The 13,374-nt window shown below is 43.7% G+C and overlaps 1 protein-coding gene across 1 annotated transcript in view; it reads left to right on the top strand.

Moving 5' to 3' along the window:
* Positions 1-13,374, top strand: part of gpc6a (glypican 6a) — a gene marked incomplete at both ends in the record, with an annotated part of 109,425 nt that overhangs the window by 25,699 nt on the left and 70,352 nt on the right. Inside the window, one exon of the mRNA XM_079737004.1 lies at positions 3,063-3,224. Coding sequence (XP_079593130.1) covers positions 3,063-3,224 — 162 coding nt within the window. The remainder of the gene's footprint in view (positions 1-3,062; positions 3,225-13,374) is intronic.

The following is a 13,374-nucleotide window of genomic DNA, read 5'->3' as shown; positions in this document are numbered from 1 at the left end:
CACACCACGAATGAGGTTTACCAACGACGGGTTGAGTCTCCCGATGTTTGCAGATCGTTTTTATAAGGAATGGTAATGCGCCAAACTAATATTGTATATCTCAAGTAGGGTTGTTTTGTTTTGAAGGATGTTTTGTCTTGTCAATCATATTCTGGCGGCGCCTCAATTGTTTACTCTTAACAATACTGCAGAAGTGTAAAGCATTTAAAAGATGTGTTTTCCTGTTTTCTGATAATAACGTGAGCTTTCCTAATTTTAAATCATTTGTATCTCATAATTACAACAACAAATATTAAAAGCAGGGAAAGTAGCAGACACAGAGTATAACAGTAGTAATGCTGAGTGGAGGCTTCAGATATAAATCTCTCCATCTATTAGATGAACCGAGAGCTCCAAATTAAACGACATCATCACGACCATGTTGCTCTTGTCTAGTAGTTTAGTTGTAGCAGTAGTCGTAGTAGTAGTAGAAGGAATAGTATTAAATGTAGCAGTAGTTAATGTTAGGCAATGTGTAGCAAATGCATAAAAGAACAAATGAATAGATGGTTAATTTGCTGATAATGCTCTCATACTGCCTCAGTCCTCAGATCAGGGTCATGATAATCAAAGCAAAAACAAAAAGCATCAACCCCTTCCAGTCATCTAGCTCTGTGTCAGAAATCACCCGGGACCTCTCTAAGGATAACCAAACTGTACAGCAAATCTTTACTGCATCCATTTCAATCTGCATGAAGGTTGTGTGTCTGAATGTATTACTGAACCAAACTGGTTAGGCACCTCACTCCATCCTCTTGGCTGAAGGCTTTATGTTCCAGTGGTGTTTATTGCCCAGGAGATTACAGCGGGGCCAGTGCTGAACTGTTAATTGCGTGGTTCGTTATATCTGGGCGGTGGGGTGGGCCTCTCTCAGGACTGATTAAGGATCAGGAATAATTTACAGTGTCAGCACGTCCTCGTGATGTCCCGCAGTCTCGCTGATACATCATCCTTGCCTCCTAGTGTAGCCATAGCTCAGGGCTACAGCAAACCTAACCTCAGCTTGCTTCCATCGTTTGAGGCCAATGTGTGACCTCATCTCAGGGTTATTTTCCCTGTTCTCCCCCCATGTTGTTAATAGGACTACATTACCCAGAGGGCAATGTGGATATATGATACATAGACGGACAGACAGGGAGGGATAGATTGAGGGCTGGATGAATAGATAGATAAACATTGACTTTGATGCATGGATACTTTATTGATCCTATCTCATTGCAATGCTAACTCATATGCTTACAGCCTTGCTAACTGTTAGGATAACTGCTATGCTGTATCCTCCATCCATCGTGTAGCCCTGCAGCGCCTTTCCACAGTTAAATTACCTTGTTAAGGCAGGACTTAAAATAGGCCCAGAAGTAGATACTTAATGCTAATAATAATCACCACAGTCCTGTGAGTCCTGTCAGCCCTTTGCTATTCTGCAATCCATGCGCCACTAGTGAAATAATAATAATTATTATTATTAAACATTAATATGAAAGAGGCATTCTGTCCTTTGCATTCCACCTCCCTGAATGATATGATAAATAGTATTGTGATTGCTCCTGATAGATCTTATTTCTCTTTTCCTAATGGATCAAACCACTAGTGCGATACGGGCCTGGAAGTCACGTGCTTCACATGCATCTTCATCCACAGTCTTTCACCTCTTGCTCCATGTTTAGACGATTGATTACAGAGATATGAACCGTGATATTTGCTTATCTTTTTTAACTTCAAATTTTACATTTATATATACACTGTATGTCAAATTGCTATTTGCTCTTGACGCTATCGCTTACTGATATTTTTGGGATTCTGCACAGTGCATCAAACCTTTGGTAACCTTTGCGATGTAACCCCTGGTACGTGGGTGTTATCTACCAGTCTACTTCGGGCCCCATCATTTCCTGCCTGGTATAAGCAGAATCTGTGGCGACAGTGCAAGTTTTTGTGCGGACTATAAATGAAACACCTTGGGTATTCACGCTATAAAGGTCAGGGTTAGTTGCTATTCCCAAGCCGTCACCCTATAGGAGACACTCACTGTTTGGAAAACATCCCCAGGTCAGATAGAAAGACACGAGTTGTAGGGTTCCTAACATTGGCAGCACATTTGGAATGTAAAATACTTTGTCAGTCCAAGATGAGAAAAGTGCGGTTTTTGGAAAATATTAATTATGTTTGTGTTTATGTCACACGTTTTGTTCCTGTACAGACCTTTTCAAATTACCGCAGAAAACGTTTTACTGATTGACTGGGAATAATACATGAACCAACTCCTACACGATAAAGTTCCCTCAGTATTCTCGTCGCATTATCATATAATGTGTAGAAAATATAACTGGATAAAAAACACCCAAAGTCTGTCTCATATTCACTTTTGAATGTAAATCACATTTAGAAGTGACTTGTTTTATTGTTTTAATATTGTAATGTATGATTAGTGCTTGGTTAACACTGGGGAAGGACATTCTATACCAAAGTCAAGGAACAGGCTCAACACTCATCCCAGTCTGACATTTCTACTGGAAAACATTCTTAATATCTTACAATAGAGAACATCTTTTAGATATAATCCAATGAGTCATACATGAATACGTGTTATTTACAAGACTGGCATTCCCATATAATTTTAATCAGTGGGTTTTACTAACACTGATAATAAATTACTCTTTTTGAGTTGTGGACAAACAATTCCTTCGGCAGAATTGTAATCTATCTTTCACTCTCTTCTCTTGTCTGTCTGTCGCTTCTTATCTCTCTTTGTTTCTGTCTGTCTTGCTCTCTGTCGTTCTCCTTTTCTGTCTGTCTCTCTGTCTCTCCCCCTCTCTCTTCCTACCTGTCTCTCTCCCCATCACTCAATCTCCCTACTTCTCTCTCTCCCTACCCCTCTCTCTACCTACCTCTCTCTTTCTCTACTTCTCTCTCTCCCTACCTGTCGCTCTCCTTGCCTGTCTCTCTCCCTATGTCTATCTCTCTTTCTCCACCTCTGTCTCTCTCTCCCTACCTGTCTCTCTCCCTATCTGTTTCTCATTCAGGTGTGCACCTGCGGATGTGTGCGTCTCAGGGTACCACCTGCTGCACGGCAGAGATGGAGGCCGAGCTGAGCCTACTCAGTAAGCACACGTTTGAGGACCTGATGGAGAGCAGTAGCCACAACATGAGGACCTCCTTCTTCTCCAAGCACCAGAAGTTTGATGGTAGGACCAACATTCTCAATACCAATCTTACATCCCTCTTTTAACTCTCACATGTTACGTATTTGGTAACACATGTTTGGTAGTGTGTTACCTGTTTGGTAACACATGTTATGTGTTTGTTAAGAGGTGTTTGATAGTGTGTAATGTGTTTGGTTACAGGTGTTTGGTAATGTGTAACGTTTTTGGTCACAGGTGTTTGGTTGTGTGTAACGTGTTTGGTCACAGGTGTTTGGTTGTGTGTAACATATTTGTTAACAGGTGTTTCGTTGTGTGTAACATGTTTGGTCAAAGGTGTTTGATAGCGTGTAATGTTTTTGGTAACAGGTGTGTGGTAGTGTGTAACGTGTTTGTTCACAGGTGTTTGGTTGTGTGTAACATATTCGTTAACAGGTGTTTGGTAGTGTGTAACTTATTTAGTCACAGGTGTTTGGTAGTGTGTATCGTGTTTGGTCACAGGTGTTTGGTCGCGTGTAACGTGTTTGATAGCACGTGTTTGATGGTGTATTACGTGGTCACAGATAGAACCATCGGAGATGGCTCGGCGGTTCAGCCAACTAGTGCCCTAACCACATTGTGCAATGCGCCCTCTAGAGACCACAGGTTAGAATCCCACCTGATGTCCTATGCTGGACGTCAATCCCTATTTTCTTCAACCTTCCTGACTCTCTTCACATAGAGGCTCAAAAAAATCATCCATTGTATGTAATCAGTTGTCAACAACTGGCTTGGTTTAATGCCTGTCATATCCTAGACTAGTGTAGAACTAAATTCTCTGCTCTCTACAAAAAATGAATAATCCTCTTCTAGCTGTCAGCCTCATACTGACTCTGGTGTGGAATGCTAAGATTCTTTGATTTACAGATCGGTGGCACGGTGGAAATATTGTAAAGCTTCACACAGAAATGCTCCATTCAGTTTTCAGTTCTTAACATATTCAATAGAAAAACTGTACGGGCTCTAGATACACGTCGCACTGCAGAGCAAAGAGTTTACGTGTGTGGGAGTGTGTGTGTGTGTGTGTGTTTTTGTTTGCCTTTCATTAACAACCAGGAGGTGTGTTAGTGGTATAGTAATAGTGAAGTTAGAGGTATATAGCCTTATCACTCATACAGTATACATATCATACTACATAATAGCAGGCCTGTCGCACCAGTAACTCAAGTTACTCAAGCGACACATACACGGAAGCGCACACACTCCCAAGCTAAGCATTATGTTTTTAAACATAACGGCTCCGCCATCGACACACGCACAGGTAAGAACACACACGCACGCGCACTAGGGATGTGCATTTATGGAAAAATTACTATTCGATATTCGCTGAGAAGTATTCTAATAATATTCGAAAATCGGTCAATCAACAAGCCCCCACGCACGCACACACCTTTGTATACACGCACACACAATGACACAGGGGGAGGCTTTTATGATTTGTATGAAATCAATCTGTTTATTTCAACAACTGCGCCATCAACATTCAACATCAAAATTATTTAAACGTGGGCTCGGCAGATAGGCCTACATTCGTCAATAACTATTTATTTTACTGAACACAGCCTGCATGACAGTGAACTAGACACGTCTTTAGCATATGGAAACTATGGCTAAAAAAAGAACTTCACACGGTGTGTCATTTTACAATTTATTTGTTGCCAGCATTCGTAGTGTTGATAAGCAGAGAAATAGTCCGCCAAAAACGTTGACATTGCTTAGCAACCGAGGACGCTGGGGTTGATTAGTTACTGGACTACTTGCGGAGTGATACGATAGAAAAAAAGCTGCCAGTATTTTGCAGAGGTTAGGATTCCTGCACATGTTCTTCCGGCAGGGGTTGACTGCTCCCCACCTCTGACAATGGCTATGGTTTTCTTGGAGGGTCGGAACCGCTTCGCCCACACAAGTCCTTCGCTGATGACTTCAGCGATGGTCTTAAGAACTTGATCATGCCTCCAGTGGTACCGTCCATCTCCAAGTGCCCTGGTACAGCAGCTGAGGATGTGTTCCAGGGTTCCTCGCTTGGAACACAACGGGCATGCTGGTGTCTCGGCCAAGCCCCATGTGTGCAGGTTTGATGGGCTTGGAAGCACATCATATACTGCCTGGATGAGGAATTTAATGCGGCTCGGCTCGGCTTTCCACAGCTCAGCCCAGGTTACTTTCCTCTCAACCGCATTCTCCCATCTTGTCCAAGCTCCCTGTTGCTTCATTCCCACTGCCTTGACGGTTCTTGTTTCTTCCACTGCAGCCTTCACCTCCTCCTGAACAAGGTGGCGCCCTTCCTTCCCGCTGCTGTTCATTTAGGGAGTTGGAAAGGAGCCTAGCCCAGCTCTGCCACGTGTGACCACTCCCACCATGTTCCTTTGCCGCATGGTGGCCTCGGCCCCGAACTGTGACCTCTGCCCTCCACTTCCTTCCAGTCCTCACTTGGATCCCTGCTTTAGCCACCTTCGGATCACGTGAGTCCCTGCACTGAACCACTTCTCTGGCTCTTGTAACCTTAAACTCCTCCTCCAAGGATTTGAAGGGCAGTTGCAGTTTATTGGTGTTCCCTTAGAGTGCGAGGCTGCTCAGGCTCCTCGGTAATCCAAGCCATCTCCGAAGGTAGCTACTTACCATCCTCTCTAAGGTCTTCACTGTTGAGATGGGGACTGCATAGACAAGGAAGGGCCAAAGGATCCTGGGAAGAATGCCGTGTTGGTATATCCATGCTTTGAACATTCCAGGTAGGCCGGAATTGCCCACGGATTTCAATCAGCCATCCAACTCAGTGCAGGTCGGCTGGATAGATGTTGTATCTCTCAGAGAGCTGTCAAAAACCTTGCCCAAGCTCTTGACTGGCTTCTCTGAGATGGTTGGGATGGCTGTGCCTGTGATGTTAAAGCGGCACTTGTCTACCACCTTCCTTTTCCTCAGCACCATAGACCTTGAATTAACTGGTTTAAATCGCAGCTGGGCCCAGACCATCAACTTTGCGAGTCCCTTCAGAATCCACCAGCAGCCTGGGACCGATTCTGCATGACTGTGAGGTCGTTCATGAATACCCTGATGGGGGTTTGTCGTTGATCGGATTTGGATAGGGGCCCTCTGCACTCTGGCTTAGCAGACTTGGTGAGCATGTTCATGGCCAGGGAGAATAGTGTCACAGAGATAGTGCCCCCTGTGATGATACCGAGCCAAATGCATTTGCCTGGTCAAGCCACAGCACTGACAGGTTGCCCTTGGTCTCTCTTGCCTCCCTTATCAGCTGTGTCACCACACCGTTGTGCTCCAGACAGCCTGGAATTCCCGAAACGCCGCCCTTCTAGACAGATGTGTTGATGTAGGTGTTCTGTTCAAGGTAGGTACACAGCCGTTTGGAAACAGTGCTGAGGAAGATCTTTCCCTCGACACACAGTACGGAGATGATGCGGAACTGGTCTAGTTGGGTGGAGTTTTCCTCCTTCGGGATCCACACCCCTTCAGCTACTCTCCATTGAACTGGGATCCTCCCTCTTCTCCAGAAGACTCGCAGGATTTTCCACAGACGCAGCAGGAGTTTGGGACAGTTCTTATACACTTTGTATGAAGTGCCACTCGGTCCTGGAGCGGAACTTGCCCTTGCTTTGCGGACGACCTCCCTGACTTCCTTTAGCTGCAGCTTTGAAATGTCAACCTGCACCTCAGGTTCAGGGGGGTCTATGAGGATGTTACATTCTCCCAGCTCCTGCTCTCTTGCGGGGTCGCTATATGTCTGCTTCAGATGTTGGTCTATGTCTTCCTGTGAGGAGGCAAGTTTACCACTGCGCTTCTGCCCCAACAAATCCTTGGTTGGAGATAAAGGCAGCGCGCTTATGCGCTCTCTCACAGGGCCGCCTCCGATGCCACTCGGCCCGGCGGAGAACCCTGATCTTTTTTCCGTAGGATGCACATTAGCTGGGCCAGGCCAATGCGATCCTCGTCTACGGCTTCCTTGTATTGGAACTTCAGTGCCTTCATCCCCTGCCTGATGTTATGGATCCTCACAGCTCTTTGGTTCTTTGAGTAAGTTGTTCCAGAGCTTTTCTTTACCTCCTCACCGAATCGCTCAGCTGCAATACTGACAATGATTGTTGTCATAGCTTATAGCTTTCTGTCGGCCCCACCCTTTACCGTTGCCTCCAGAATTTGGTCAACGTCGTCATTGAATTGCTTCCACAGTGAGGTCATGCTAGCCGCTGGCCATTTGATCCGCCTCCGGTCAGATTTGATGCTCGAGGGATCAGCTTCCAACACTTGGAGGTTCCGGGCACTAAGGGGTGACTCCAGGCCTGGTCCCTCCTGTGTCTCACCAGGTTGAAAACCTGTGCGTTGTGTTGCTTCTGCTCTCAACGGGCACTTCATCCTCGCTCGGTGGATCTTTAAGTCGTGGATATTCTTGCAGATTTTACCGCATCTACACTGCTTGCTCATAGTCGTTTGTCCATTGCTTAGGTCTGTGGCATTGTGTCTGTCCGACATGGGTACTCATCCTCGCCGCCGGGCACCCCTGGAGGTATTTTCCCATAAAGTTCATCATAGCTTTGTTGGGAGTCCTCCTCTCAGAGAACACAGATTGGGTTGCCAGCCCATTCTGCCCCGGTTGCAGTCTATCAGAGATGCCACTGACTCTCCAGTAGTCACCACACTCTTCATGGATGTCATCCACTCTTTCCTGGCTGTCACTGATAACTCAGGGTGTTCGCTGTGTACATACATCTACTGAGGCCTCTGGACACATCATGTGTCCATCTCCAGAGATAAATAAATTAACAAATAAACAAACCAAAAAGCAAGAAACATTTTTTAATACAATTTAAAATTCCTTCATACTTTCAGTGTTTTTTCTAACATAAAAAGAAAGAAAGCAACGTTTGGCTGTAGAAAAATACTTTTGTAGGGAATTTACCAGTTTTCAAAATGTCATTTTAAAATGTTGAAAATATATTGTTAGTGTGGTAGAAAATAACCGCGTTCTATCACTTCAACTTATTAAGAGAGCAAAAGAAATCGAGGGGTCCGGAGCAAATATGACACAAAGACTTTATCGTTACAAAGACAACAACAACGCCGAATAGTTTGCAAAGCACTGCCGGTCAACCGATCCCGGCCTCTTTTTTATCCCCACATACAAGGTTGTTTCTTGTTTGAGGTGTTCGCCCACGGTCACCCATGGCCGATCAGTCATACATTTCTTTAAGCGAGTGGCTGGCAACACTAATCTAAAACACCGGGCTGACATTAGCACGCATTGACCCCATAGCCTCTGGTGACGTGTTGGCCTCTAACTCACGCTCAGACCCCAGACTCCCTGACGATGTGCCAAGTCCTAGATAAGAGTCCGGAGACGTTTTTAGATGCTTTCTACCATTAGATATATAGGCCTAATTATAATCAAGGTTAGCCTTAGAATATAGTCATTTATTTCTTCCATATTAGTAATGTAAATAAAAACATATACAAATGGGTCACTTGCTGCAACTGCCAGGTAGATACAATAGTTTGTCCTAAACTTTTCACCAGAAATGTTTTTTTCTACCTACCTTAACTTTTGCCCATCCAATCCCAACATGAGATACAGCCCCTTGCGATAACTTGATAACAACCATTATATGTGAGTCATTCTAATTAGTATGAAAGTGGATTGGAGGCAAATTTGAATACCGCAAGATTATGAATTTAATCAACGGCCCAATCTATGTCTTCAGCAGTTTTTATTTTCACCAGTCTCTCTTCTGAAATCTCTCCCTCCAACTCCCTTACTCCATCTCTCTCTTCCCATATCTATCCCTCTCCCACTCCTTCTATATCACTCTCAATCTGTCACCTGTCTCCCTCTCCCTCTCTCCCACTTGCTTTCTCTTTTCCTCTCTCTATCTCTGTCTGCACCCCTCTCTCTCCATCTCCATCTCTGTCTCTTTCCCCCTCTCTATGTCTCTCTCTACTTTGTGGGGCTCTGAATCCTGGCTCATCCATTTTGAATGTCCTCATTCCTGCTCCCCAGTTATTTATAGGGCTCTATTATGAAAGCCTAAGTTACTTTTTGATTACGGCTGCCTTCCTCTGGAGGCCGTATGGCTTTTGATGCATTATTGAGTAATTCACAAGGAACTGTTGCATGCTGGGATTATCACTGGGCTGCGGACCCACGCTACTTCCCATATATACACTGGTGATGTCCGTTATGTTATGTTATATTATGTCCAGAAGGTTTATTTAAATCCTTGCCTAAAAAAACGTCTGGCTAGCCCCAGATGACACAGCTGAGAAGACGAGTTACAAAGATTCATACTGACATACTGAGAGAGAGAGAGAAAGAGAGAGAGAGAGGTAGAGAGAGAGAGAGGTAGAGAGAGAGAGAGAGAGAGAGAGAGAGAGAGAGAGAGAGAGAGAGAGAGGTAGAGAGAGAGAGAGAGAGAGAGTTAGAGAGAGAGAGAGAGAGAGAGAGAAGGAGAGGGGGGAGAGAAAGAGAGAGAGAGGGACAAAAGATTTGCTGTAAGGTGTGTGTGTGTGTGTGTGTGTGTGTGTGTGTGTGTGTGTGTGTGTGTGTGTGTGACTGTGTGTGTCTGCAAGAGTGATAACAGTAGTTAAACCGACAGATAAAGAGAGGAACTCAGAAAGAGGTGTGTTTGTGTGAGTGTGTGTGTGTGTGTTTGTGTGAGAGTGTATGTGTGTGTCTGTGTATGTGTGTGTACATGTGTGCGTGCATGAGTGTGTTTTAGAGAAAGGGAGAAAGCTGGAGATAAATAGTAAAACAGACAGAGATCAAGGGAAAGAGAAAACAATAACACAGGCATTTTGAGAATAATGGAGACGGAGAGGGAGAGCGAGAGGTAAATACCAAGCAGCAGAGCGGAGGATAGAGAGAACGATGGAGAACGAGTATGAGAGACAGAGAGGGAGTGAGATGAACGGAGAAAGAGGATCCACAGCGAGAGAGAGAAAGTGTAGAGAAAGATGGTAAGTGAGGAAACGAAAGGGAAAAAGAGAGAGAGAGGGAGATAGATAGAGGTGGATAGAGTGAGAGAAAGATAGAGCTGGAGAGAGAGAGAGATAGAGCGAGGCAGCAGAGCTGTTAAAGATTAATGACAGTGGATAATGGTGGTGGAGGTGGTCACAGTTGAGTGAAGGCAGGGCATGGATTAAAACTAGCATAGAGTGAATCCTCAGCTACAGATGGACTCAAACACTATGATTGCACCACCGTCTACTCTGGTTCACCTCTCTTTATTGCTTCCTTCGGTTTTCTTCCTCATCTCTTTTTTATTCTTCTTCCTTTTGATATTTTTCCTCTCTTTGGATTTTTTTGCGACTGGGTTTATTTACCACGGAAACCATTTTATAATGTAAATGCTTTTTATGTATTTCAAATACACTGAATAGAACCGCGCAGGATGTTTAATAAGTCATTGGAATGTCATGGGATAGCAATGTCCTGTTGAATACAATATATTAATAAACAAATCCCTTGTGGTTTTACCGTTTGAGATAGGATACACATGTTTGTATAATTATACACAAATTTATAGGACCAATACAAACAAATGAAAAGCCATTTGGATTTGAGTCAGGTTTTTTGACTAATTAGGCTGTATTTTATAATAAGTTTGTATTCTGAATGAAGAAATTAATATTTATATACTTTGGGGAATCCAGTACTATCCAGACAAATTTGACAATTACCGAACACACCCATAGACTCCAACGCGACAACATTCACACATTATTCGTGTGACACCTGCAGGATTTGAATCAAAATCAACCCGTAGCGCCATGCCGATGTGGGATAAAGAGCGCTCGTATCCGCTAGCCAAACCCAAAGCAGCATTTGAGAGGCTCGTTATAAAGGGTTTGGTGGACGCTGGCGTGTACCTCTGGAGACACACAGCTAGCTGGATCAGCTTGCGCGCTTGGTTGAGTAAAGTCTAGATGGAGTAGTGGCAGTAGAAATCGCAGCCTGTTGGATCCTGCACCCCCCCCCCCCCACAACCACTCAACACCCAACCACCCACCTCCCCTTCATGTTCCCACCTTTAATATCCAACTGCTACACACACCAGAGCAGAGCTAAGGAGCCACTCCACTCCCCCAGGGCTTTGCTATGTCTCTCGACCACCTCGCTCCACCACTCCTCCAGTCCTTGTCTATGTCCCTCTACCCCCTTGTTGACAACTACTCGGTCAGGTAAGGGGGAAACGTAGAGGCACATCGGTATAAACCCAGACATACTCCCGGGATCTTTTTATAAGTTTAGGAGGTGAAAAAAATATATATATATATCCTGTTTCACAACTGAAGGGGGAATTTAGAATGCATTTATATAGACGTGTGTGTGTGTGTGTGTGTCGGTTTGGATGTTAACAGCATATTATGTATGAGTATATAAAAGAGTTGATACAAGTCATAAGAGATATATTTCAAATGATAAGTTACTAGCATGGGCTCTCAGAGGTCCTCATTAAGCCCTCTAATGAACGACAATAGGAGCTCATCTTCAAATACCAAATGAATTATTAATAAAAGCTTTGAAAATTAAAAAAAAGGAAACTGTTGAAGGAAGAACAGTTTTTCAAATCGTTTGGAATGCATGACTTCCACAGTATAAGTTAAAAGTAGTTGTTTAAAGTCATAGCAATTCTTATATAAATAACTACAATATATATATATAACTTTAAATAACTTATATATAAATAACTTAAATTCTTTTAATAAGTGATTGTTCCATTCCATTCTTACTTGTGATCACAGCTGTTCATGTATTTGTGTTCATATTTAGGGGCTGTAGATAAGATTTAAGAGCCATTATTTAATTCTAATAGAATAGACATCCGTCAGCTATTAGTGAGTGAAATGCGCTGTAAACATATATGTTCCCAGTTGTTCTGTCTTCTTAAGCAGCCTCACGAGCTAAGCAGCTTAGGGAACTCTTAGTTTTAGAGACCTGGATTGCATTTAAATCATTCCTAGTCAGTCTGGGGCGATTTGTTCAGAACTCAGCGGGTTGAGGGAAGCAATACATTGATGATCATATCAAAGAGAGGATTAATTGAGAATAATTTTGAGCTTTGTGACACAAGTTTTTGTCTGCGTCTGTTTTAATTTTAAAGCTTTAGTAACTCAATGATGCTTGCACGATTAAGGAGTATTAATTACTGGTTTCCTTAATCACAAAGTCACAAAGCCCACTCTACTTACACCGATGTAAGGGTTGCACACGCACACACACACACACACACACACACACACACACACACACACACACACACACATCTGGTGGACAAGAGCTTATTTCGCCCTGCTTTGTCCAGAAAAAAACACTGTTTCCAAATTTCAAAGTCACTTGCGTTTGAGAACCATGTTTTTAAAGAAGATTGTTTTTTAAGAAGCATTTTTTTTATAATGCCAGTAATAAGCAAAAGTGATCAGGGATAGGCTATCTCGCTCGCTGTTCCACCAGTATCAGTTTCAGCTCCCATGGGAACGGGAGCTATTCAACATTACTGTGGATAGGGAGAAGATCTGGAAGGTGTGAGTCATCGCCAGGTAATCCTTCTTTTTGTTGTCCTCCCCCTGTGTTGAAGGCGGAACACATCTGAAGCACATCTGTCTCTTTGAAGTGCATACCCATGGGGGAGGTCGCGACTGACCCAACCATCTACCACCCTCCCATATATGTGTATATATATATATTTATATATATATATACACACATATGTATCTATATATATTTCAGGTGCATTATTAATGAAAGCCTGGAGTTCCTGGAAGTGCGTATGAATAAGTAACATTAGTTTTGGTGTCAGCGTCTCGTCCAATTGAGTGTCAGGAAGCTGTTATTCCCGGCAGAGATGGAGGGGGGAGGAGTTTGCTCGGCAGTGCTGCAGCGCGTGCTGGTGGCGGCCTCCATCATCGGGGACAGGCTGCGACCCTGTGTCATGTCCTCCTCTCTGGATGGATTGGGAGGTGCCAGTGCGGCACTCCCAGCAGCCACTTTCAAGGAGACACGGACCTGTCCGGGAGCCTTTCTCTTTTCTCTCTCTCTGTGCCAGATGCTGTAATACATACAATATATATATATATATATATATATATTTATGAAAAAGTATATATTGTATCCAGGGTGGTAATTGAGTTGAGCTGAAGGATATGCCGTTTG

Source organism: Pollachius pollachius (assembly GCF_949987615.1).
Source record: "Pollachius pollachius genome assembly, chromosome: 5".
In the NCBI taxonomy this organism is placed as follows: Eukaryota; Metazoa; Chordata; class Actinopteri; order Gadiformes; family Gadidae; genus Pollachius; species Pollachius pollachius.
This window is presented reverse-complemented; position numbering and strand designations above follow the sequence as displayed.